Source organism: Fundulus heteroclitus, chromosome 4 (assembly GCF_011125445.2).
Source record: "Fundulus heteroclitus isolate FHET01 chromosome 4, MU-UCD_Fhet_4.1, whole genome shotgun sequence".
In the NCBI taxonomy this organism is placed as follows: domain Eukaryota; kingdom Metazoa; phylum Chordata; class Actinopteri; order Cyprinodontiformes; family Fundulidae; genus Fundulus; species Fundulus heteroclitus.
Genome location: NC_046364.1, coordinates 18,209,320 through 18,233,826, shown reverse-complemented (window position 1 = coordinate 18,233,826; position 24,507 = coordinate 18,209,320). Strand labels below are relative to the sequence as shown.

At 41.6% G+C, this 24,507-nt stretch overlaps 1 protein-coding gene across 1 annotated transcript in view; it reads left to right on the top strand.

Annotated features, from left to right (window-relative positions):
• LOC105936352 (E3 SUMO-protein ligase PIAS1) overlaps window positions 1-24,388 on the top strand; it is an 80,515-nt gene extending 56,127 nt beyond the window's left edge. The window contains exons 3-13 of the mRNA XM_036136198.1: window positions 10,670-10,754; window positions 10,842-10,980; window positions 11,068-11,202; window positions 12,686-12,791; window positions 14,240-14,313; window positions 14,521-14,681; window positions 15,661-15,797; window positions 16,079-16,328; window positions 16,799-16,938; window positions 17,754-17,794; window positions 19,285-24,388. Of these exons, the coding sequence (XP_035992091.1) occupies window positions 10,670-10,754; window positions 10,842-10,980; window positions 11,068-11,202; window positions 12,686-12,791; window positions 14,240-14,313; window positions 14,521-14,681; window positions 15,661-15,797; window positions 16,079-16,328; window positions 16,799-16,938; window positions 17,754-17,794; window positions 19,285-19,644 (1,628 nt within the window). The 3' untranslated portion in view covers window positions 19,645-24,388. The remainder of the gene's footprint in view (window positions 1-10,669; window positions 10,755-10,841; window positions 10,981-11,067; window positions 11,203-12,685; window positions 12,792-14,239; window positions 14,314-14,520; window positions 14,682-15,660; window positions 15,798-16,078; window positions 16,329-16,798; window positions 16,939-17,753; window positions 17,795-19,284) is intronic.
• The last annotated feature ends 119 nt before the right edge of the window (window positions 24,389-24,507 follow it).

Genomic DNA, 24,507 nt, shown 5'->3' with positions numbered 1-24,507 from the left:
ACTATGTAATATTATCAACAATATAAAAGACTTTTAGCCCGACTCGTACCTGCTGTCAACTATTTAACTAGCTATGAACCTCCACCATCCACCACCAGGGGGCGCGCTGGACACAGTATTTAGTCAGCGTGTACCACTGAGCTATATAATACACTGGAGTGCTGATTTTGACGAAAAACTGAAGTCACTGGCCGCCATCTTGCTACTCCCTACTCTCACAGAATCCCATAGGATTTGGTTGCAACAACAAGCAGTTTTCTGGCTGTGTGAAAACGTTTCACAGGAAATTTTACAGTCAGTGGATGTACTAACACTATTAACTACTAGGAAATTAGATGCTAAAATATTTTACATGTTATTCATATTAAATAAATATATATGTATATATAAGTATGTGTATATGTATATATGTATATATGTATACACATATGTAAATATATGTTTTTGTATATTGTTATTTATATATTTATAAATGTTAAACATATATATTTAAATGAATAAAATGCAAAATATTTCAGCACATGGCTTTCTCAGTACTTGATATTTTTAGAACATAACATAAAAGTATATGGCATTTGACATTTTAAAAGTCTTAAGCCCCCCCTGAACATGAGAAAATCCTCGTTATTCAATGCTGTAGCGCACATATTCCCAAGTTACTGGGGGGGAAATAGGGAGTACCAATATGGCGGCTGGTGGCTTCAAAGCGACTCGTTCAAACAGACGGTGATTAGCACTCCAGTGTATTATATAGCTCAGTGGTGTGTACACTATTGCAACTAGTTTAAGACAAATTAAGCTAACAGGTTTATTGTGATTATTATAGGATATATGCTGCATTAAATGGGTAAAATGTTTTGAATAGCTTTTTAAAACCCTAGGTTTTTTTTTTTACATCAATTAAACCTGGCAATATGTACAGAGTCCATGTGGTTTTGTTCTCTGCTGTCTGCACTTTATTCAGGATGCCCTGGTGGTTATTTGTTTCTGCTTATATCTGCAGACTGCAGCCTTTGACCACTTTGCTCTGTGTGAGAACATAACCTGATATTTACCAGCTCATACTCTGACCCCTGTGTGACCCTCATCCAGCTAAAATCTTCCTTCACTGTAAACAGCTCAGCCTTCCCACAGCAAATGAACATCAACAAAAAGAGCCTTGGCTGCATTCAGTTGTAAACAGCCTGTTGTAAATGGCTTTCATCGCTCAGAGCCTCGGGGCCTATTAAACCTGCATCATTCTGTCTGAGTTGGTTCATCATCAGCCGCACGACATGTTTGATTCAACAGATTCAACCTTTTAAAAAACTGTAAACATTTGCAGCTCTGGTCATTTAGTCCATCTAAAAGAAAAAAAAAAGAAAAAGAAAAAAAAAAAAAAAAATATATATATATATATATATATATATATATATATATATATATATATATATATATATATATATATTAGGGCTGGACAATATAGAGAAGAACCGTATTGATGAAATGGAAATCATGTTGATCGATAATTATCAAAAAATTCAAAACAGTGCAGCCCTGAACATTTTATGCTGTTGCTTAATTACCTATTTTGATATAAAGAACACAAACACTGAAAACTAACTCAGCCCTTATTTCAAACATCTTTTTTACCAAACTGCAAGTTTTTAGAAAAGAAAAAAAGAACATGTGCGCTCTGAACTATGTGAAGCGGGCGGAGCGTTCCTGGGTTTATGATTGGTTGGGAGGATGTAATGACTGCAGTATTAACCTCCATGATAGGCTAGAATGCAAAAGGAAGGAAAACTGTTCTTCTATTGAACTTTTTATAGACCCTTTTTATTTTATTAAACCACAGGTCTATTGATCGATATACATTGTCATTGAATTATCGTCCATCCCTAAATATATATAATTAGTTATTTTCTCCTACTGACTTATTTGAGGTCCATTGTTTGGGCTAAGGATAAAATGTTGTTGGTGTGTGTGTTTTGTTTTTTTTTGAAGCCATGGCCTAAAGGCATTTAGAAATGCTGGCGACTCTCTGTGATGGAGTTTGCAGGAGAAGCTCACAGCCCAGAAAACTTAAATGCCAGCCGTAGTGCTCCTATGTCTAATCGAGCCCCGTCAGTTTCTCTTACTTTACAACATTCATATGCAGATAATGAAGGTAATTACTGCTGTCGGAGGGGCAGTAGGCAACGTTTGTGGAACGATGTTTAGCTGTCATTGTGCTGAAGTGTAGGCGAAGCATCCAGATCTGACCTTTTGTTGTAGATCCCTTCCAGCGTCAGAGTTTCGCTTTTGACTGACACAAAAAGAATGTCTGCCTTTGTTCTGCATGTGAATGTTGTTTTATCTTGTGTTGGTGCGCGATGCACGGCAGCCTTTGTGTGTTTGCGCCTGTGGTGCAGAGAATAAGTAGCAAAGCCACTAACAAGTTAATAAACTCCAGCTGGGCTTTGTGCTGAGGACGGGCCATACAGCCGAGCACATTCCCTCAAGTTCAGCTCAGACAACTTCTCTTGAAGGCAGAATAAAGCCTGGTGCTCTAACTTTCTAAGTTTGTGCTTCTTAGATCGTTACAAAACTCAATTGTTTCAAACAAGTTCGCTCCCGTAGCCACAAGCCAGCTTGCAAACGGCTCGCTACTTGTTCTCACAGAGAAGCGTTGTGTAGTTCACACGAGTTGATGTACAGTAAACCACAAAGTCACAAAGTGTCACTGTGATGTAACAGATGAGACCAAGCCTAAGCTGAAATACCACATTTTATTATCCGTTCTAATTATTTAAGACATTCTTACTCGGTTTATGCACATTCATGCCGAGCAAAGCCTCCTCCGACACAGACTTGCCCCAAGGTTTTAAAAGTTTGATCACTACAATTCGTGCCAATAAATGCTTCGCAGATGTGTGAAAAATCCAACCCATGCACTTACCAAACAATTCACACAGGCTTGCAAGGGTTTAAATAATACTAATTTGACAGTATAAAACATCGGGCAGCGGCCAGTACACCAGGGGTCTCAGACTGCGTACATAATTAGTTTGTTTTGCTTGTAGATTGGTTACTGTAGGCTCACTTTCACACCAGAGCTGTTTCTCATGTGGACCACAGTCCGTTTCATCTTATATTGGCTGGTGGGAACCAAACAAGTGAACTCTGACCGCCTGAAATCGGTGAACCCGGGTGCAGTTCCTTTTCCAGTGCAGAAGTAAAAGGACCTTCCATCGAACCAAAGAGAGGAAGTGACACCTCCCATACGTCTGATTCACAGACCTCTGCTTGTAACCTCGGCTTCATGTCGTAGTCTCTCCTCCATTTCTGTTTCTGGACTGCTGCCTTTGGCTCATGCATACAGACCAACCTGCTAATGGCTAACTGCCTTGGGTATGGCAAGATATGTGAACATTTAATAGCTAGGGAAAATATTTCACATGAAAATGCACATGTTGGGTATTCAGGTATCCACAGTGAACATTTAAGCAATCTCAGTCGTGATTTCACCTTGGACAAATGATAGCATGTTTACTGGACCTCCAGCTACATCCATGCAAAAGTTAAAGAAAATTTCATATTTAGAAGAAATGGCTGCAAATCCTTTCAAGGAGACATTTAGATTTCAGATATCTACAGTATAGTTCAAACAGGAAATGGAGACAGGTGCACTTCTTATTAAAATTGAAACGACTTGCCGTACTCGATGGCTGCTTATACTGGGGTGGCGTCTTTTGATCGGGACCCAAACAAGCAGCAGTTGTTCTGGTGTAACATTGTCCACCTGGACTGGTCTGTCTCTAAAAGTGCAGCTTGACAGTGATCCAAAACCCGGTGAAGGTGCTCTTCTTAGTGTGAACGCATGCTAAGACTAAAACAACAAAAACACTGAGCCTCAACATGGATAAAAAGATTTCCAGTGATGATTCTGCTTAGCAGTGTGATGGACCGCAACGTCTGTTCTTGTTTCCTGTGTCTGTAAGCCCTGATTAGATGTTCGTTTGTCTTATCCACTTCCCAAAAGCCGACTCCGTCAAGTAAATTCACCAAAAATTGCCGTCTTCGCCTGACTCTCCGTAAACAACGACGTATCACCAAACATAACTGCCTAAATGTTACGGGCGCCGCCATTTTGATTTGCTTGAGTCCCTCCTTCAATCCTAGAGAGCAGTAGTACTGTAGATCGTCACTAGGAGGCGAGGAACCGTGCTAGCATGATGTGTAAATGGTCATCAGAACCAAGCTAGGCACATTTAACTGATCCAAGCTCAGTCCGAGCTCGGCATGGTTCGGTTTAACAAGGGTATTGTAAACGGGGCTCATGTCTATACACAAACTTCATAAACGAGAGCCCTGATTCTTACTAGAACAACACAGGATCGCTTGCTCTCTTTTTTTTCCCGCTGTTTCACATTATACCTGGATCTATACGACTGCTTTGGAAGTTGTTTGCTTCAGTTCATTAAGACTGTCGGGTTATTTCAATATTATCAGTAACCCAGTTTTAACACAGTGTGTTACTCCATTTGCAACACCGCTCATAAATAATCAGAAATATCAGCTACAATTAGAGTGTGTTAACAAACTGTATTTATTAACTGGTCTGCAGGTCTAGCAAAGCAAATGTCGCTGTTTTTCCACTCTGGTGTTCTCTAAAGAAACACAGACTATAACGGACCGGTTTAAACATTTACTAAAACAGAGGCTTTAACGCATCAGAGCTGGGAAACTAGTCTGGTTCCCAGCTGTTGTTTCACAGAAGCAGCTTTGTCTGTAACACTAGACAGAAAACCCCGAGGACAAGAATCCTCCCAGCAACAATTTCTAGAAGAAGAGGAGAAACCACAGAGCATAGGTTTCTGATGCGTTGGCCTGAGTGTCGGTCCGATTGTGTAGCCAGAATAACGTGCAATGATTTAATATGTTAACCGTTATTAGTGCCATTGAACAAGTAATTGCATTTCTGCTCAGTTATTAACTTCATCACTGAGAGAAGAAAATTAGATACTTTGGGGAAATTATTTTCATGACATTTAGTCACATCATAGCAATAGGCTTTAAATAAAAGATGGAGCTCTTGATGTGAACGCTGCTGCCTGCAAAGAGAAGCTGCTCTGAATTAGGAGGCATGAGGCAAGCCTGTACCCTTAGATTTATCCTGTTCACTATTTAAGATCTACAGCAGGAGTCTGCAACATAAGGCTCCGGGGCCACAAACTCTTTGGACCTTCCACAGTGACACTTAATAAAAAGAAAAACAAACGTATGAATTTAAATATCAATAAAATAACAACATATGCTGTTTTGTTGTTGTTGTTTTTTAGCAGTTTTTCAGTTTTTTCATGAAATAGTTGCGTTGGATTTCCACAACAAAATTACACAAAAAGACCCAGTAAAACATTACCAGATCTTTTTTTCTTTTTTTTCTTTTTTTTGCATCAAAAATCTACATCCCACAGAAGAAAATATAACTTTCTGCAAAGGTGTCAATTGAGGTTTTTTTATTACAAGAAATTTCCCATTGTAAATTTATTGAAAAATATATATTTTTTTTAAATGGGTGTGTACCAGTCATGTTTTATTTAAATGGACTGGGGGGGGGAATGGCTCTTTGACTTTTAAAGGTTGCAGACCCCTAAACTAGAGCACCTAATGGATTCAAACACAGAAAATCTAGATCTCACAGCTGGTGCTCTGCTGCTTCTTTTACACGAGCAACACGTGAACTAGAGAAAAGGAAACAGTACATTAATAATGAGCCAGGTAGGAATTGTCTCTGGTGTCTGATATTAGCGTCTGTGGCTTTGCTCGGCCGACGGCCACCTGAGCCACGGTTAAATTTGGAGCGTGGCTTCCTGATCTAAGCACCACTGAATCTGCTGGTCAGTCTGGAAAAGTTTGGAATCAGATTTTTTCCAGGCTTGCATAAGTAGTGAAAAACCAAATGGAGAAATGGACAGATGAAAAAGGTGTGTATGAATCGTGGGTTATGCGCTGTAGAGACATTAAGTAAAGGCAGAGATGAGGGGCACAGGTTATGCTGTGGACAGAAATAATCTCTGCCTTCTGTATAACTTAAATGTTAAAAGCAGTTTGTTAGAGTGAAACAACGAGGAGAGGAGAAGGCACGTGCCACATCAAAGAGTCTCTTCGGCCCGGTTATCAGACCAAAGGATGACGGATTTTAAACGCGGCTGTTCCTTCACTGCTTCCCGCCATCCTGTGTGGTTATTCATGTCATCCTCCTATAAACAGGGACCTGAGCGCTCTTCATTAATGAGCTTCAGAGCAGCTGGACGCCGTATTATCCTGTCCTCGGACTCAAAAGGCCTCCTTGTTTCTGGTGTTTATGTCAGGCTAAGTTGACCGGACGCTGGTACTAGTTCATATTTACCCGAGAAAGATGATCCTACGCTCGGACTCTTGGCGCTTAGATTTTGTTTCCTTTTAAGGAAACGAGCGCTCTCTGGGCGAACTTTGTTTTAGCAGGATGAAGAATAACCACGGCATCGCCTGTTTAACCATAAATAATAATGGAAGAGGACCAGCCTCGTGGTTCCAGTTCAGTTTTTAAAACTTCTACTCTTCTCTGCGTGTAAAAAAAACACCGCAGCCTTTCAGATTACATCAAACATTACATTTCCATCCCAAATCAGCCGGTGTCTGAGCTTCTCTGGGGATGAAGGAGTCCATCTTGGCTCTCCTGACCATGCACATCGAAACACTAGAAACAAACCACTATCACAGACAAGAGGGTGAGTTTCAGAGTGATTGGAGAGTGAGAGAGAGTGAGGGAGCGAGCGAGCTTTCTATTTATAACCCCGTGTGCCCGGAGAGGAGAGGAGGGAGGGCTGTTGTTCGAAAGCACACTCGTGCTTCGCGTTTGTTCTGCCGTGCGCAGGCTGCAGCTCGGAGGACACCGAGCGTCGTGGATGTAAAGTTAAATGCGCCGCATGCAAATGATTAACAGTGGGAGGTGAGATGGGTCATTACTGAGAAAATGAATTACTTCTTGCCAGGCTGATGATTGGAGGAACAGGATAGGTCTGTTAGATCCTCCACAGGAAGTATAGCCGTCAGCCCCCTCACCGCCTACACGGGAACAGATTACAGGCATGGACCTGATCCTACTGAGGGTTTGTGTTTCTGTGCGTGGCCATGCAGTTTCAGATTCTCTGCACTGCTTTTCACTTATTAAAGGTTCAGGTTTGTTTAAAAATATAAATAATATTTATCATGAAAAGTAATGGTGTTAAGAAGTGTACGAGCTGGTGGCACATGGGTAGCGCGCACGGTGTGTGTACGGAGGCCTTAGTCCTCGACGTGGTGACCAGGTTCGACTCCGGCCCATGGTCCTTTGCAGCAGGTCGTCCCCCTCTCTCAGCCTTCCTCTGATAAAAGAGCCACTAGTGCCACAGAAAAATCCCCCCCCAAAGAAAAAAAATAAATATATATATATATGTATGTGTGTGTGTGTATATATATATATATATATATATATATATATATATATATATATATATATATATATATATATATAAAAAGCATACGGGATCAAGTCATTGTTTTGGTGCGTGCAGTATTTTAAAAATAATGCATAAATTTCGAGTTTTCAAAGTCCTTTTCTCCAGAAAAGAAACTTTCCTGTCTGAAGACTTGTAAAACTAGGAAATCATGTTAGATTAAGCACAATTAAATGATGCGTATGAATGTTTGGTACACCGTCTCTGTGTCCCTGATCCTGACGTGAAAGGTGAGTTGTTTGATGTAGGATCCAGAACTGTAAAGATTTAAAGTTAGTTTTTTTTAAATGCTTTGTGCCGTGTCCTGCATGGTGCGGTTCTTAACGCAGTTGCCTCGCAGCAAGAAGGCCGTCGGTTCAAATCCCAGTCAGGGACGTTCTGAGTGGAGACTGCATGTTGTTGCTGTGCACATGTGAGTTTCTCCATGTACTCCAGCTTCCTCCTAAGGTTAGGTGTACTTGCCTCGCTAAGTCGTCTTTAGATGGGAATGTGTGCTTGCCTGTCCTGTGTCTAGCTGTGACGGGCTGGCGACCTGATCAGGGTGCACCCCCCCCCCCTCCCCCTCCCCCTGCAAACTGACTGCTGCAGATAGACACCAGCAGTAGCATGCGAGGTGCAGAAAATTGATGAATAGATCAATATTTTACTCATTTAAATTCAGGGCTGCATCATGTTAGTGAAATATTCAGCTGCGACATTATTGCGGAGTATTGCAGTGACAACATAAGCTCATTATAGCACTTCTTTTATAAAATACATTTAAAATGACTTCATGTTAACCAGCGTGCTTTAGCTCTCAACTCAGAAAGACTAAATAAAAAGTAGAACATTAACAAAAGAGCTAGTTTATGGGGAAAAATGAAACGCACTGTGTTAAAAGCCACCAAAGGAGATGAACGTTTGGGAAGTGATTTCAAAACTGGAAGTAAAGTTGCCCGCTTGTTATTTAAAGACATGCGCTCAACGTGAGCGTAAAGGTCCACATTTAGCATTGGCATGAAGAGTTTCCATGACCCTAAATATTAATATACACCAAATATTATTGTATAAAGACAATATTGATGAGATAAGCTGCGGAACTGTTTTTGACATATCTGAGTGATTCATTAAGACGTCATTCCATCACAAATGTGCCCTGAAATAAGCAACGTGTTTATAATTAAATTTAAAACAAGTGCTAACATGTTAGCGGGTAACAAAAGTGTGTGTTTTTTTTTTTCTTTAACCACCTTTTGACAGATCAGCTGCTACACATGGCTGAAAGGCCTCCATTTAGCTCCTTTCTCTTTAAGCCTTATCTTTACACAGACCCAAACGGTTGTAAAACATTGTAGCCCAAGCGTAATATTTTTACTTTATAATGTACTAAAGCAGCCTCTACATCCACAGTCACCAAACATTTCAGCCTGCAACGCCCAAAATAACCGTGCCACTAGACTGATGACTCCCTTTTGGCGGGTGGAATTTTATTTCAATTTTTTTTTTTTTTTAGTAATGTACGAGACTGAAGATGTAAAATTACGAGAATAAAGTAGCATTTTTATAAAAACTCTCACATAAAACTGCAGCCTTCCCCCTGTGTTAAAATGAGGAATGTGGAGCATCTTGTAAGGTTATACTTTAGTATCGGTTTCACATATAAAGGAATGCTAAATGGTTCTAGCACATCAGCATCAAATCGTGTCATGACCCCCCCAGGGTGTCTGGGAACTTCTGCTTTAGATAATCATGAATCATCTGAGTGAAGTTTAAGGAAGCAGAACCCAGAAATCAAATCAGGGATATCATGAACGGCCTCTGAGACAATATCTCCAAACCTTCGACCTCTGAAGAGGCTTTAATGTTCAGACAACGCTCCTATAATATCCAAAAAGCTAAATATGGCCGTTTTTAGCTTTGACTTCAGTTCAGTTTTGTAATTATATTTAAAGGCAGAACAGCTCTTTGTTCCTTGAGAACCTCCCACACAAACTTACTCTCTAACTTCAGGAACCTGCTGCTGGCCGGGGTTAGGAGCACCGGTTATTTCCGCCACCTGTGGGTGGGCCTATAAATAGAGCCGGTTTTTATCCTCACCTCAGTGTGAGGTCTCTCTCTGACATCCAGGCGCTCGTTAGCAAGTCTTTCCACTGCCTCTGAGATGGACCTGTAAGAAAGATAACGCCATTACTCCGCTGTGCACAAACATCTCCTCTCTCCCTTTTCTTTTTCTTTCAGCACAGCAGTTTTCTGATATTTATATTTTTGTTTTTATGAGCAGAAGAAAAAGGTCACACATCTATGAGTAATTTGCCATCATTTTATCAAAGGCAGGATTCAATAGGCCAGGCTGATATGATGTATAATATAATGAAAAAAAATTCAAATCTAAACTTCAAGAAATGTTTACAGAAAATATGACAAAAAATATTTTAAAGCGGTTTAGGCTTTAGGCGCTGCCAAGTTATTTCTGCACGCCCGGATTTAGTCTGATGTCTTTTTTTAGATGTGCTCTATAAATAAGGTGGATTTAGATTTACCGTGTCACCAGCAGGGGGCAGCCTGGCGTTGCTGCATCAGGACCTCTTGACTCCTTAAATAGACTTTTTTTCTTTTTTTCATTCTGGACAAAAAGCCAATGCAGTATCACCCATGTAGGATATTAGATTAACAGAACCTTATTTATGTCTTGTTTTTAAAAATCTGAAATGGTTTGGCTCCACCTCCTTTATGTGGCTTTGTTCAAACTCACCCACTGATTTTGATTAGATCTCTCTGAATATTACAGGTATAATAAAGCACACCTTCCTGCTATAAATATCTACAAATCTTTTAGGTCCATTAAATCCAACTTTAATACTAGTTAAAGTTCTCTCATTGATTAGTAGGCTTTAAAAACAAAGTGTTGTTGTGGATCTTACAGTTGTGTTAGATAAAACATCCGTAAGTAACAATGCTGCTGGATTATGTTTCTTTTTTAGATTTTAATCACTTCCTTATTTTGATTCTCAAGCTTTCTTTTCTTATCGAGGTCTGCCTAGTGACTGTAGATGAGAATGAGCTAGAAGTTGTAATTCACGGCATAAATTGGGGACCTTTATGCATTTAGTTGTGCGTTGTCACTTTTGAAATACATTTGCCGTATACTAATAAAGGTTTCTTCTCTCCCTGTTTCTGTTTCTCTGCAGCGTCAGACAACAGCCAGCGGTTTCAGGAGACGTGTTTCGCCTTCGCGTTGACGCCGCAGCAGGTCCAGCAGATCAGCAGCTCCATGTAAGAGCAGCCCTTACTGTTGCACTGCTGCTGAACAGCAAACGTATGAGGCCATAATGGTTTAATGATCCCTACCTTTCCTCAAAGGGACATCTCGGGGACCAAATGTGACTTCTCAGTTCAGGTTCAGCTCCGGTTTTGCCTGTCGGAGACAAGCTGTCCTCAGGAAGACCATTTCCCTCCCAATCTCTGTGTCAAAGTCAACGGGAAGCCTTGCAACTTGCCGGTGAGGAGTCCTGCTGGACTCGCCGTCTGAGAACGTGAACATTTGATGAGATTTACTGTGAGTCTTATGCTTCTTTCTGATTTTCAGGGCTATCTCCCTCCAACCAAAAACGGCGTAGAGCCTAAGCGGCCGAGCCGGCCGATCAACATTACCTCACTTGTCCGATTGTCCACCACAGTCCCAAACACCATCGTGGTCTCGTGGACTGCAGAGATTGGAAGGGTAGGGCCTAAACCCGTCTGTTCTTTCTCAGCGCCTGCAGAAAAACACAGTATCTTAAATTTGAACAAATTGTGTTAGAAACGTATGACATCTAAACTAAAATGATATTTCCTCTGTATTTGTTTAAAATATATAAAATATACTCTTGCTTTTTAGGTAATTTGGTCAACAACAACATTGTTCATTTGAACGCGTCATAAGTTATGAATGTAGCTCTGCTAGCTGTGGGTGAAGTTTTAGACTCTTTTCTAAAATTTGCTGCTCCAGTGTTTCTATCGATAATAAAGGCATCACCAACTCAACACATGTTTTGGCTATGATTAAAGCTAAAAGTTTAGTTTGACACCCACAAAGGCGGTTTGTGTGTGAGTTACCAGAGTTTGTAAAATCCCAGTTTTCATGAAAGCCCCTCTGAAAATACATTCTGAGATGTTGCAGACTTATGACCCTGTTCAGATCCAAGCAGCTTTTAAGTCCAATTATTTTCACCTGGCTTAAAATCCTTCCCGTTTGAGCTAAAAAAAAAAAGTCAAAACTGTTAAAAAGAAGAGAAAAAAAAAGTTTTCCATGGACAAGGTGAAGGAAGAAGGGAAGGACACAAGGAAGGAAAGTAGAGAAGACCAAAAAGGAGGGAAATAAGAATGAATGAATGAATGAAAAATTTACTTCAGACAATGAAATTAACACATACAAAAATTATATATATATATATATATATATATATATATATATATATATATATATATATATATATATATATATATAAATATATAAATAAATAAATGAATAAAACAGTTTAAGTTGAATCTGTGTCCAGTCCAGTCCTAGGAAAGGATTACCAGCCTAACTGCAGAGATGTGTTGCAAGCAACCAATGAACAAGAGCGTTGGCTCTTTTTTTCTTTTACTTTTTATATTTTTTATTTGCGATTACTTTCACTAAGCAATTGGGAGTTTCAGTTCACCGTAAATTGAAACTTACAATGACCCACAAAAGTGGTTGTTTTACTGCATAAAAATAATATCAGAAATTAAAATGGTTTAATTCCGAAATCTTTTATTCAAAACTTGGGTGCAAATCAATCTGATATTAAGATTATACATTAACGAGGCATGGCAGTGGAATTCATTAAAGGAAATTGGGCAAATTTTCAAAAGATCTGCCAAATCATACCATTGTTACTTCTTTTAGTGTTTTTTGGTTGTTGCTGTTGTTGTTCATTTACCAAAAAAAAAATTTTAAGTTTTTTTTGTTTGTTTGATTTTGTAAATGTAATTTATAATGGTAATTTTGAATTTCATTTAATGGATACAAACTAACAAATAAAGTATTGATCAAGCCACCAATAAAGTGCTTGTTAATATTAAATTAGGGCCGTCGACTGTCACCCATGCTTCTTTACTTTTCTTTTTGTTTTGTTGTTGGAGTAAAGCGTCACTTTTCTCACTGTGACGTGATCTTGTGCCTCGGTTTGTGTCCCCAGAGTTACTCCATGGCGGTTTACTTGGTGAAGCAGCAGTCCTCCACTGTGCTGCTGCAAAGACTGCGGGCAAAAGGCATCAGAAACCCGGACCACTCCAGAGCTCTCAGTAAGAACCGCCGGCCTCCATCTTTACAGATCAACTGATCCAATAAGCCGCAACGCTTTAGGGCTAAAACTGGCCTGATTAAAATCTACCCTCAGCTCTGGGGGGAAAAAAAGGAGCTGCCAACAATCTAATGTCTTTATTGAATCAAAAGTAGTAACAACACAACAAGTTTACAGCAGTGTTGTTCACGGAGCCGTTTCTGTAGTTTGTCTGTAGGATTTGAAAGAAGAAATTCAGTTTGGAAGAACACTTACATGAGATGCTGTTCTTCTGTGTCTGCTTCATCATTATTTGTGCGAGACGATTTTAATTAGCTGGGAACCCGCTTATAAACTCTTAGCTCTGACAGTTTTCTGATGTCTTTCTAATCCAATACATAGATCAACTCAATCTGAAATCGTGCCCACCCATTAAAATGTCAGGTTTAATGCATTTGCTTGGTAATAGTGCGCAGATGTGGAATCGAAAGATTAAAAAAATCATCTATTAAAAATATTTTAATGATCAAAAGACGAACCTTCAAAACCCTTCAAATGTGGGAGCAGCATGATGCTGTGGGGTCACCTTTCTTGAAGGTGGAGCTGGGTTATTTGACAAGCTGGGTGATATTATTATTTTTCTGCTGAATTTGCACCTTAAATGTGTGAAAAGCTTTGAAATAGTTTAATGGTTTGATTAAGTTCAACTCCTGGCATTTTAACAGATGTGGTCACACTTTTAGAGAGCTGCTGTATATTTTCTACAGCTTTGTTGCATTTATGCACTTTTTGCCAGGTTGAATTGCATCTTTTTACATTTGGTTTAATAGTGCTCAGATTTTTTTTTAAGCCATGTCGATTAAAAAAATGGTTACCCAATAATTTTCCTAATGTGTTGCAAATTCACTTAATAATCAGGAGCTTCTTATGCTCCTTTTCACATTGGTTGCAAAAAGGGAAAATATTGGAGAAACATAATTAAAAAAACTCAGGTCCAGCTTCTTTATTTAACCACAACATGAACACGGTGTGTAATTAATTTGAAAATGATTTAATGATGTTTATCTTTTCATCGTTCAGAGCGTGAGAACCAATATTGTTTGACACGACTCTGCAGTCGATGCAGAGGTGTTTTTCTCCCCAGGTTTATTCACTACCACCGTCTCCAGCTTCATGGGCTCATTTATTCAGGAAAAAAAAAAATCATCAAGTCAGTTTGATGTAGGTGCCAAAAATAATTGGTTACGGAAAAAAACGGTTCAAACATCTTAGCTTTTCCCTAAAGCCCAACTTGTATGCGGTATTTAAACCCAGAGCTTTAGTGTAATTTAAAACGTCCTCTGACTTCTATCGGTAAAGAAGCTTGTTGCTTTAAACCCTTGCGGATGTTTTCTAATGCATTGGACGAATCATGTGGAGCTCCTGAATTCACTGACCAGTGCTGTTTTTCCCGTTTCCTCTCTTCTTCAGTCAAAGAGAAGCTCACAGCGGACCCTGACAGTGAAATAGCCACAACCAGCCTGCGCGTGTCACTGCTCTGCCCGGTAATCCTCATTCCTGCTCCTCAGAAGTTCAGTGTTGTCTAAAAAAATGTAGTCATGCCAACATGCATTTGTCCACATAGCTCTCCCTAAGAAATATCCTGCATTGTCATAGTTGTAGCATGTTTATGGCGCTTCTGAGTGCAATTGAGCGTTAATCCCCGCTTCGTGTTTCCTCTCTGGGGTTGGCGTGCTGACCCGACCGTGCAGCTGGGGAAGATGCGGCTGATGATCCCGTGCAGGGCGCTGACGTGCTCCCATCTGCAGTGCTTCGACGCCACGCTTTACATTCAGATGAATGAGAAGAAGCCCACCTGGGTTTGTCCTGTCTGTGACAAGAAGGCCCCTTATGAGCATCTCATTATCGATGGGTAAGTCAGACAAAACTGCAGGTAACCTGTTTGTTTTATGATGTTCACGGTCTTACTTTATGTATATTTTGCTTCCAAAGGCCCATATTCTCTTGTGTTATTTTGGCTTCAGGCTTTCTGGAGGTGTTTCAGTGTTTTTCTTTAGACTTCAACAGATTTTACCAGCATTTTATTGCAGTACTTGACCAGAAAAATGTTTTGCAGGAGTTTTTTTTTTGTTTTTTTTTTAGTATAAAAAGGACTCAAGAGTGGAAGAACGGAAAAAGAAAAAGCATTTGGTCATAAACCTGCTTAGAGATGCACAACGGATTAAGTGATGAACATATCTAAAATGCTTCTGTTTTACATTTGAATTTAAGTTAAATTTCGCCAGGGTCAATGTCTGTTATGGCTTTACACTCCTCTGCTGTATTTTCCTCAACAACCAACCCTCCACCAATCAGAAAAGTCCTCAATAAGGAAAGAAGAACATTTTGGTGAGGAAAACCTAATTAAATAAATTTAAGGAAGGGGGTGTAAGGAGAATATTTTAGATATTTTTGATCTACTGTTGTTTTCAGGCCCAGTGCTTCCATTTTGTCCTCCGTTTGTCCATTTTCCTTCATTTTTAAGCAAACTTTGTAAAATATATATATATATATATATATATATATATATATTGTCAAGGAAGTTTTTTTGTTTTAACAAGCAGGTGAACTCCAGTGGAAACAGTTTAAAAGTCAGGAAGCATGGAGAAATATTGATAAATGTCTCTTCCAATTACAAGAACATCTGGTCGCCTGGGTTTCAGATATATAGACATAAAGGATGGTTTAAAATTATGCACAGCTTGTTCAGATCTAATTGATAAATTGATGAATGTCTGGCCGAGCCTTTCTGATACAAGCAGTATTTGATGTTTAAATTCCTCATAGATAGAAATTACTTGTGGCGAGTTGAAAAGTAACCTTGTGCCTTTTATCTGCGTGTTTGCTTCCAGACTTTTTGTAGAGATCCTCAACAGCTGCTCAGACTGTGATGAGATCCAGTTCAAGGAGGATGGCAGCTGGGCCCCCATGAGGTCTAAGAAGGAAGTGCAGGAGGTCTCGTCAGCCTCCCTTAATAACGGGCTGGACGGTGAGTTTTGTGGGACGGGGAAGCAGAAGGGCAGATTTTACATCAAAGGGTGGAGAGGAGGCTGAAAACAAGTCAGTGGGGAATGAAAAGTTGATGTGAAGACAGATAAGTGTTAACTTGTATTGCTCATCTGGTTGCATCAGTCTCATTGCCTCTGGATAAACTCTATAGTAACGCACGCTTTGTGATTCATTGACAGCGGAGGAGATTAGTTTCTGCGCTTTAGAAAAGGGTTTTTAAGTGTTGCCACATCTCAAACTGAGGCGTCTGCGTCCCCGCAGGCTCCTGTCGGACATCTGAGAGCTCAGATCAGCACAGGTCCTCGTCCTCCAGCCACAGCGACAGCAGCAACAGCAAAAAAGTGGAAGTGATCGACCTGACACTCGACAGCTCCTCGGACGAAGAAGAACCAGACTCCCCCCCGCCGCCTCCTCCTGCTCCTGCTCCTGCTCCTGCTCCAGCACTGCCTCCTCCGGTTAAAAGAGCGTGTCCATCCCTGTCCCCCACCTCGCCGCCCGTCATTAACAAAGGGTGAGGCAACCTCTGAAGTCTTGCATTAAACAGTCAATTTGATTAAAAGCGAAGCTAAAGCTCTGTTTAGCGCCCCCCTGTGGACGGCTGGGCTACATTTCACACGTGTGGGCTAACCAGGAAATGCCTGAAGCTTCCTGCTTAACACATCTTAACTCAGCAGGGATGAAATCTGAAAATAAAGTTAAATGGTGGACTAACCCCTTTAGGATGCTGAAGGATTTGCCACATTTTAATTTAACAAACAAATCTAGATTTGTTATTAAAGAGTTACTCTCACCTCCGGCTGCATCTTTTAACAGCTGCATTTCCTGCAGGATTAATATTTATCAGATCTGAGAGTGTCTGCCGCTTCCTTTGGCTTTAATGAGTCCAGTGTTACCGACAGACCTGACATGACGTCACAGGTTGATTACAAATGCAGCGAGTGCTCTGACCCGCTCGTGTTTGCCTGTACACTCGCCCTGCAGGGTGCTGAACCTCCATCACCAGGCCTCTCCTGTGAGCCGCACCCCCAGCATGCCAGCCATGGACACCAGCTACATCCCCCCGGTCCCCCCGCTCATCCAGGACTACAGACCCTACTACCACGCCCCCAACGACCTGTCAGGTAAACGCACACAGACACACATCCCACAAACCTGCGTTAAAGGCAGCGCGCCAGCCTGGATGGGCGGCTGGCTGCAGCGCCACCTAGCGGTGCGCTGGGTTTATAAAGCAGAAGAGTAAAGGCTCTACACTAAGCCCAAAACAAGACAGTACAGACTGTTCATTACTCCTGCCTTTATCTCTCCCTTAAATCCTTCTCTTGGTTTATTGTCCCCTGTGTCCTTCCTCGCTTCCTCATGTCCTTTCTTCCTGCTTTCCTCCCTCGCTCTCATTCTTTCTTCTTTCCTTATTTGTGTCCTTTCTGTGTTGTGTCTTTCCTTCCTCCGTTCCTTGTTTTCTTTCTGCTTTCCTTATTTGTGTCCTTCCTTTCTCCGTTCCTTGTTTTCTTTCTGCTTTCCTTATTTGTGTCCTTCCTGTGTTGTGTCCTTCCTTCCTCCGTTCCTTGTTTTCTTTCTGCTTTCCTTATTTGTGTCCTTCCTGTGTTGTGTCCTTCCTTCCTCCGTTCCTTGTTTTCTTTCTGCTTTCCTTATGTGTGTCCTTCCTGTGTTGTGTCCTTCCTTCCTCCGTTCCTTGTTTTCTTTCTGCTTTCCTTATGTGTGTCCTTCCTTTGTTGTGTCCTTCCTTCCTCCGTTCCTTATTTTCTTTCTGCTTTCCTTATGTGTCCTTCCCTCAGTCTTTTTACCTTTCTTTGGTTCTTTGGTTGTCTTGTTTTTCCCTCCGTCTTCCCGTTCAGCCCAGACATGTTCACGTTAGCGTCTACCACCTGCTCGTTTCCACACGTGTTTAACACGGACTCTGCTTGTGCTTTATTTCCAGAGTTGAACTTCTTCTCTTTCCTCCAAGGAGACAATCATCAGGTATGTTCCCCTGTGTTCTCTAAACAGTCCTTTAAAACGTACACTTTGCATCTTATTAAAAACTCCTTTAACCATAAAAAGCCATATTTGCTGATCTGCTCTTAGTGAAGAAATGTTCCCAGGAATACCCCAAAAATGATTTATTTAAAAAAATTCTCAGTAAGCCACTTAAAATTTTAACATGACGTGTGTGAGACCTGACGATCGGGTGAGTTTCACATAAAATCCTTCCTGTACTCAGTGTTCCTTCTTTTTTTCACTACTTCTTGCTTTTAGTCTTTACAAGGGACACAGGGAGCAATGAGAGCAGAACCTTAACAAATGAAAAGCTGAGAAGCAAAGGCAGCTCTGGCTCTTTTAGCTGAAGTTGTGGGATCTATCCTGCCTCATTCACCATGTCGCGTCAGGGATTCACACAGAGCTGAAAATATGAAAACGGCTCTTCTAAAACACCTTTAGTTGAGAAAACCAAGTCAAAAGCAATTGACTTAAAATATTAACGTATTGGGCAGCGTGCCTTTTAGTTATCTGTAGACGCCTATCTTTGTTTTATTGCTTATTGTAGAGATAATGTCAAAACTGCCATGGCTGCTGTTAGCAAAAAATAATGCACTCTATTATTATTATTAGTAGTAGTAGTAGTAGTAGTAGTGTTATTGGTGGTAGTAGTAGTAGTAGTAGTATACTAGTAGTAGTACCATATTTTCCGGACTATAAGTTGCAGTTTTTTTTATAGTTTGGCCAGGGGTGCGACTTATACTCTGGAGCGACTTATGTGTGAAATTATTACACATTTTTACCGGTATATCATTACACCTGTTATTTTCACACCAAACCGCCAGAGGGCGCTCTAGGCCTGTGTTGACTCAGACGTAAGCGACGTAGAAGCGGAAGTGCCGCAGCTTCTACCTCCGGAGTTAACGGAGTTATTAGAACGTGACACCGAGGATGAAGATTTCACTGGATTTTAGTTATTTGGAGTGACACGGGCGCTTTGGTTTATTTCTTCGCATGTTATTTATGCTATAGTTATCTGAATAGCTTTTAATATGTTATGTTAGCATACCAGGCAAGTTCTCAGTTGTGTCATGTAGCGTAAGCTAACCGTACAATTATTCAGCCTTTTGTTGCCTCCGTTCTATTTTTATTTAAAATAGCCTTTCAAGATGACATGTCTGTTCTTGATGTTGTATATTATCAAATAAATTTCCCCCAAAAATGCGACTTATACTCCAGTGCGACTTATATCTGTTTTTTTCCTTCTTTATTATGCATTTTATGGCTGGTGCGACTTGTACTCCGGAGCGGCTTATAGTCATTTATTAGCTGCTAGTCTCCTTTTAAACAAAACCAGTTGTGACGTGGTGTTGAGGGCTGAGGGTCCGGCTGAAATCCCGTAACAGAAAATGGGATTTCCGTCTCAGTCAGCCTTTCAGGAACCGTCCCACTAACAGCCCTCCCTTGTCCCCCCCCCTCCCTCCACCCCGCAGCATTACAGCATGGTGATGGCCGCGGCGGCAGCTGCCTCGGCCTCAGACGACCACGAGCTCCTTCTCAACCGCTTCCTGCCCTACAGCACCTCCTCGTCCGCCTCCCAGCTGTTCCTGGACCAGTCGGGCACCCCCTCAGCCCCCTCGCTGACGGCGCCCACCAACGGGGTGAGCAGCACGGTCGCCGGCAGCTTGGTCTCATCCAGCAGCCTCCGAGACACTCTCTCCAGCCACTCGTCCTCGCACGCAGCCTCGCACCCCTCACACGCACACCCCGGCGTGGCGGCCAGTCGGAGCAGCGCCGAAGCAGCGGTGGCAGCCATCTACGGCGGCATACCTGACGTCATATCGCTGGACTGACCCCCCGTTAGGGTGCTAGAGACTCTGGGCCGAGCTTGAGCGCAGCAGCTCAGCCCGACCCCGCGCCGACTGCCGGGTAACGTTTTGATCCAGAGATTAGACCGGCCCCACGTCATCGAACAGTCCGTCTCTGGAGGCGCGCTGTGGAAACTGCTTTGGAGAGGAGCACTAGATATCTGAGGGGGTAACATCACTTATCGGGGACAGATGTGGACAGATGTTACTGACCTCAGATAAGAAATCAGTCCGGCGTTTGGACCACATCTGTTCTTTACTGGTACCAACGTGGCACAGACTGCAGAGATGCTGCCTGAGCTCTGACGCGAGGTCGGAAGGTTCTTTATTGTGTTGTTTTTACTAAAACGAGGCGCGGCGCCGTGTACAGAGAACAAAATCTATTTTCCTCTTTTACTTTTGTATGGTGGGAACACTTTCAGCGCGGTGAGCCGCTTGTGTCGCCGTTTCCAGGTGAAGGACTGGAGCGACTCTTCTTTCCTCACAGAAAAGCTGAAACAAACAGCTGCTGCCATGTTATCGTTGGCGTCCTTTTTCTCCTCTTTTTAAATTCCCACCCGCGTCCCCCCCACAGCTAAGTTCCCTCCACGTTCCTCTTTTACCCCTGGAGCTCACGTTCAGATCGGTTGTGTGTTTCTTCTCTAATGAAGCTGAATTTACAGTTGAATCATCTTGTAGTAGTTTTAATATTCGTTTAAGTTATGTATGCTATTTAAACAGTGAAATATGCATTCCCTTTCACTTTCAGGTTGATGCGGTGGGGGAGTGTGAAGCAGAAATCCTCCCTTTCCTGTAATTCTATTTTTTTTTTTTTTCAATTCCACTTCTTGTAAAGAACCTGCCGGCGTACAGCATTTAAACTGTTGAAGCTATTTATACTTGCCAATTTAGACTTATAGCTGGAAGAGGTTGTATTTTTTTTTTTTTTTTTGCACAATGCCAAAAAGTAGGTACTAATGAAAGTGATGTGAGTGCTGAGGAATGTGTGTGCCAGTGTTTTGGGTCCGTTTCTCCGGGTTGGTCGTGTTGCTCCGCGTCTCCGCTGACTGTTAAAAAGGACTTTAAGCGATTAAGCTGTCGTAGCAGCGTCAGGCCTTTTAAAGACACAGGCGCCCCGCAGCGCGTGGCCAAGCTTAAACCAGTGCCTGCTCGTGTGCGTGCGTCTGACACAACTTTAAAGTTACGTCTTAAACTCTTCACCCTCAACTTCCACGTCAGACATTCGGACTTATAGCTGATGTTCTTACCCGTCTACGGGAGCTTGGATAACTCAATAGGTGGAGAAGTCTTGAAAAGGGAAAGCGACGCAGGCTCTGCAGAGAATCGGATAGTTTTTAATTAAAAAAAAGAAAAAAAAGGCGTGGCCTGTCTGAGGAAAGTGTGTCGGAGCGAAGCGCTTCGCTCACGGTCGGTTCATGAATGTACGTTTTTCTAAAACTACACACACCTTCGTTGGTCTTGATCAAAGCTTTGTCGGAGAGCTCCACAGATATGACGGCCCTCCCGTCCCGCCGCCCTTAAAGGTTCCCGCTGTCTGCTGTCATGAGCGTCTCTCTGACGTCCTGCTTCCAGGCGCCGGAGACAGCCAGTGCCTAATTACCCCAGCCATCAGGAGATAACGGACTCTGACAGCAGCAGCTCCCTTCCCCTTCCCCTCACGTCTGCCGTCCCGTTCCTCGAGAACCGGCCGGGATGTGACACGTGGTGACCCCCCCCCCCCCCTCCACATGCCGTCTGCAGCTCCATTCCCCGTTCTTCTCATGGGAACCAGCTCCTGCGTCTCTGAACGACTGCGTCATCTGCTGGAACAATTTTACCTTTTAGCGTATTTCCTGTGTTGTGCAGTATTTTATTTATTTTTTTTTACCCTCGTGTCGCTGTGTTGTATTTTTTACTAATTGCTCAGTGGCTGAAAGAGAGTGTGAGTCACTGTCATGTGGGAGCCGGTTGTGAAAGGATTTTATTTAATATGCGTTGAATAATTATTTGCCAGCAGCAAGACTACTCAGAACGTTGTTGTGGTGATTCTCCAGAGGGGGAAATGCCACTGTGCGTGTTTTTTGGTAGCAGACTCTGGTAATCCTTTTAAATGAGGGCACAAAGCGAATGCTTAATTAATCCGTGCGTGATTAATTATTTCTTTGAATGAGTCGTTTTTTTTTTGTGTTGTGGAATGCAGACATGTTGAAAGGAGTGCAGCCATGGATGCTGCCTTTCTGAGAGATGCAGGACCAGAAACCCAGCAGATATAGTCCCTGATGATTAGAAAGGACAGAGAGGAAGCCTAGAGTAACACAAGCCACACCGTCTGGCCGTCTACCCCCCTCTAGCGCCACCTATTGCTTTTTCTATATTAATGCTGTTCTGAAACTGCAGCGGCAAAATACAAGCAGGATCTCTCTAAAGCAGAAGACTGCGGGCTTGTTTAACCCATTATTATTATTATTATCAGGTTATTCCAAAAAAAGTTAAGAAACAAAGCAACTTGACTTGTTTTTCTTAGTTGAAGACGTTTCTCTTCCTCTCCAGGAAGCTTTCTCAATTCAAAAAGTCTGGAGTAAAGGTTATACTGGTTATCAGTATCAAGTTATACTTGCAACTCTATAAAGAATAATGTCAGAGAGGTATAATATGCTGTGCACAAGCACTTCAAAAGTATCTCTAAATTTATCTGATATTCAATGTTTTTGCTTAACCATATAATGCTAAATACATCCTTTTTATAAAACATTTCTAGGATGCCTCCTCTTTAAAGAGGTTAGTATTTGTTTCTCAAAAAGATGCTGGATTGATCGCTGTATTTATTTCCTACCCCCTAGTGGAGGTTCTGGGCATTACAGGTGGCCTGTTCCAGTTCTTTCCAGGAGTCCAAGATGTTTGCACGCACCTTCTAGTTTTTATGCCACACAAAGTTGTTTTCTTTGCAGCAGTTACAGGAAATGATGATGATAATTATTGATACTTCAGAAAAGTCAACTTTCAAAAAGCAGCACAAAGATAAAGCACTACCATGCCTCTAGAAGTAAGGATAATTTTCCATCTAGGATACAGATATTTTTAAATATATTTAACACAATCCGTGTAAAAAAGCTTAATGTGTTGAGGGGGGAGAGGGAGGAGGGAGGCAAAATTGTGTTCTAATAATATTAAAGAAATAATACAAATCTATATTTAAACTAATTTTTATAAATGTATCAAACAACTAATTTAACACTTGTGATCCAAAAAAGGCAGAGAAATTGGTTAGTTGTTGTTTTTTCTTAAATGCATCAAATTAGTAGTTCGATTGAAAAAAAATGTATAGAGCAAATCAAAATAGCAATTAATGTATGCTGGAGATAATTGTAATCACAGATATTGGCTATATTTTCAGGAAAAGTAGGAAAATGTGTTGCTTTCCTGTTTTTAAATTACAGCAACTAGTTAATATATAGTTAATATCGGTCAAAATATTGTGAAAACTGGTATTTTATCCAGGGTTAACATCCTGTGAGAACCTCGTACCACCTGTCAGTGAACATGGACCAGATTATCTGCTGTGTCCGGTAACCTCGTTTCACCATCTGGCGCCCTCCGCTGACTCGGGCCTCGTCTGTCCTCCGCTCAGCAATAATGAAAAATATATCGAGAGGGTTGAAAAAGCTCTCGCCTGCTTTTAAACGTGACCTAAATAGCTGTTTGCAGTCGAGCTGAACTGCTGTTTGAAAACGTCCCTCTCCATCATCCCGTTCTCTCTCCGTTTGACCATATTAAATGTATCCTGATGATGAAGCTAGAACAGCGACTTTGCTCCTAAATAAAACATTTGAAAAGCAGCTTCACTGGCCTGGAAAGCAAAGCAGAGATCCTGCGGGCAGCTGCTCCTGGAGCCGCAGGATCATGCCGGGTGGATCATTAATCGCTGATGTCAGCTCTTCATTCACACTCGTTAACAGCTTGTGCCTTTATCGTAAAGCGTTACCAGATTTCTGCTGCTCTCTTTGCTCCCAGGCTGAACCCCCCCGTGTTTGGGGAACCTGGGCGAGGCCGTAACCTCCTGCTCCGTGCTTTCAGTGATATGCCTACGCTAAAGGGGACGAGCCATCATCATCAAGGTGGACTTTTGTTTTTTTGTTTTTTAGCCTCTTCAGCAGTTCGGTCTGGAAAAGCAGCTCCGCTCTTCGATCATCCTCACCTTAACTAAAAGGGAAAAGTGTTTATATTCTGTATGTGCTGAACGTCCAGATCCGAACGGGGAGCTGCTCCACATCCGCTCGTGTGTTTCCTGTTTGTGTGCATGTGTGTGTGAGTGTGTGTGTCTCTACAGAGCGAAAGGAATAAAATAATTTATATATTTTTTAGAAAATGAAAGCTGTAAAAAGGAAAAAAAAAAAAAAAAAAGACGACTGTGGCCAATAAGAGTCTCACACAGCAGAAAGGATCTGTTCAGACGGACTTGAGTCGGCATCTGCACTCACTGCCTTATTAACAAGTTTCACAGCTCCGGTCTGAGGGAAAATAAAACTTGTTTAAGAAAAAAAAAAAAAAAGCAAACAAAAAAAAGGCTTTTCGTGGAGAGAGAGAGAGAGAAAGAGAGGAGAAGACGGTGTACAGTAGACCCATGTCAGTTTGTACAAATATACCAAGTGAAAAAAAAATATTTATTACCTGCATTGGAAGAAATTGTTTACTTATTGAATGTTACTTGTTTATGTAGAAAAGTAGATGTAATAAAATGCATTCTGCTACATCTCTGTGTTTCAATTTATTTCTGCTGCCTCCTGCTGTGCTGTGCAGGGCTGCTGCACAATCTGGGGGGAAAAAAAGTCTGGTTTCAGTGTGTTGAAGATCTTGAGAAGTGGGGGGGAA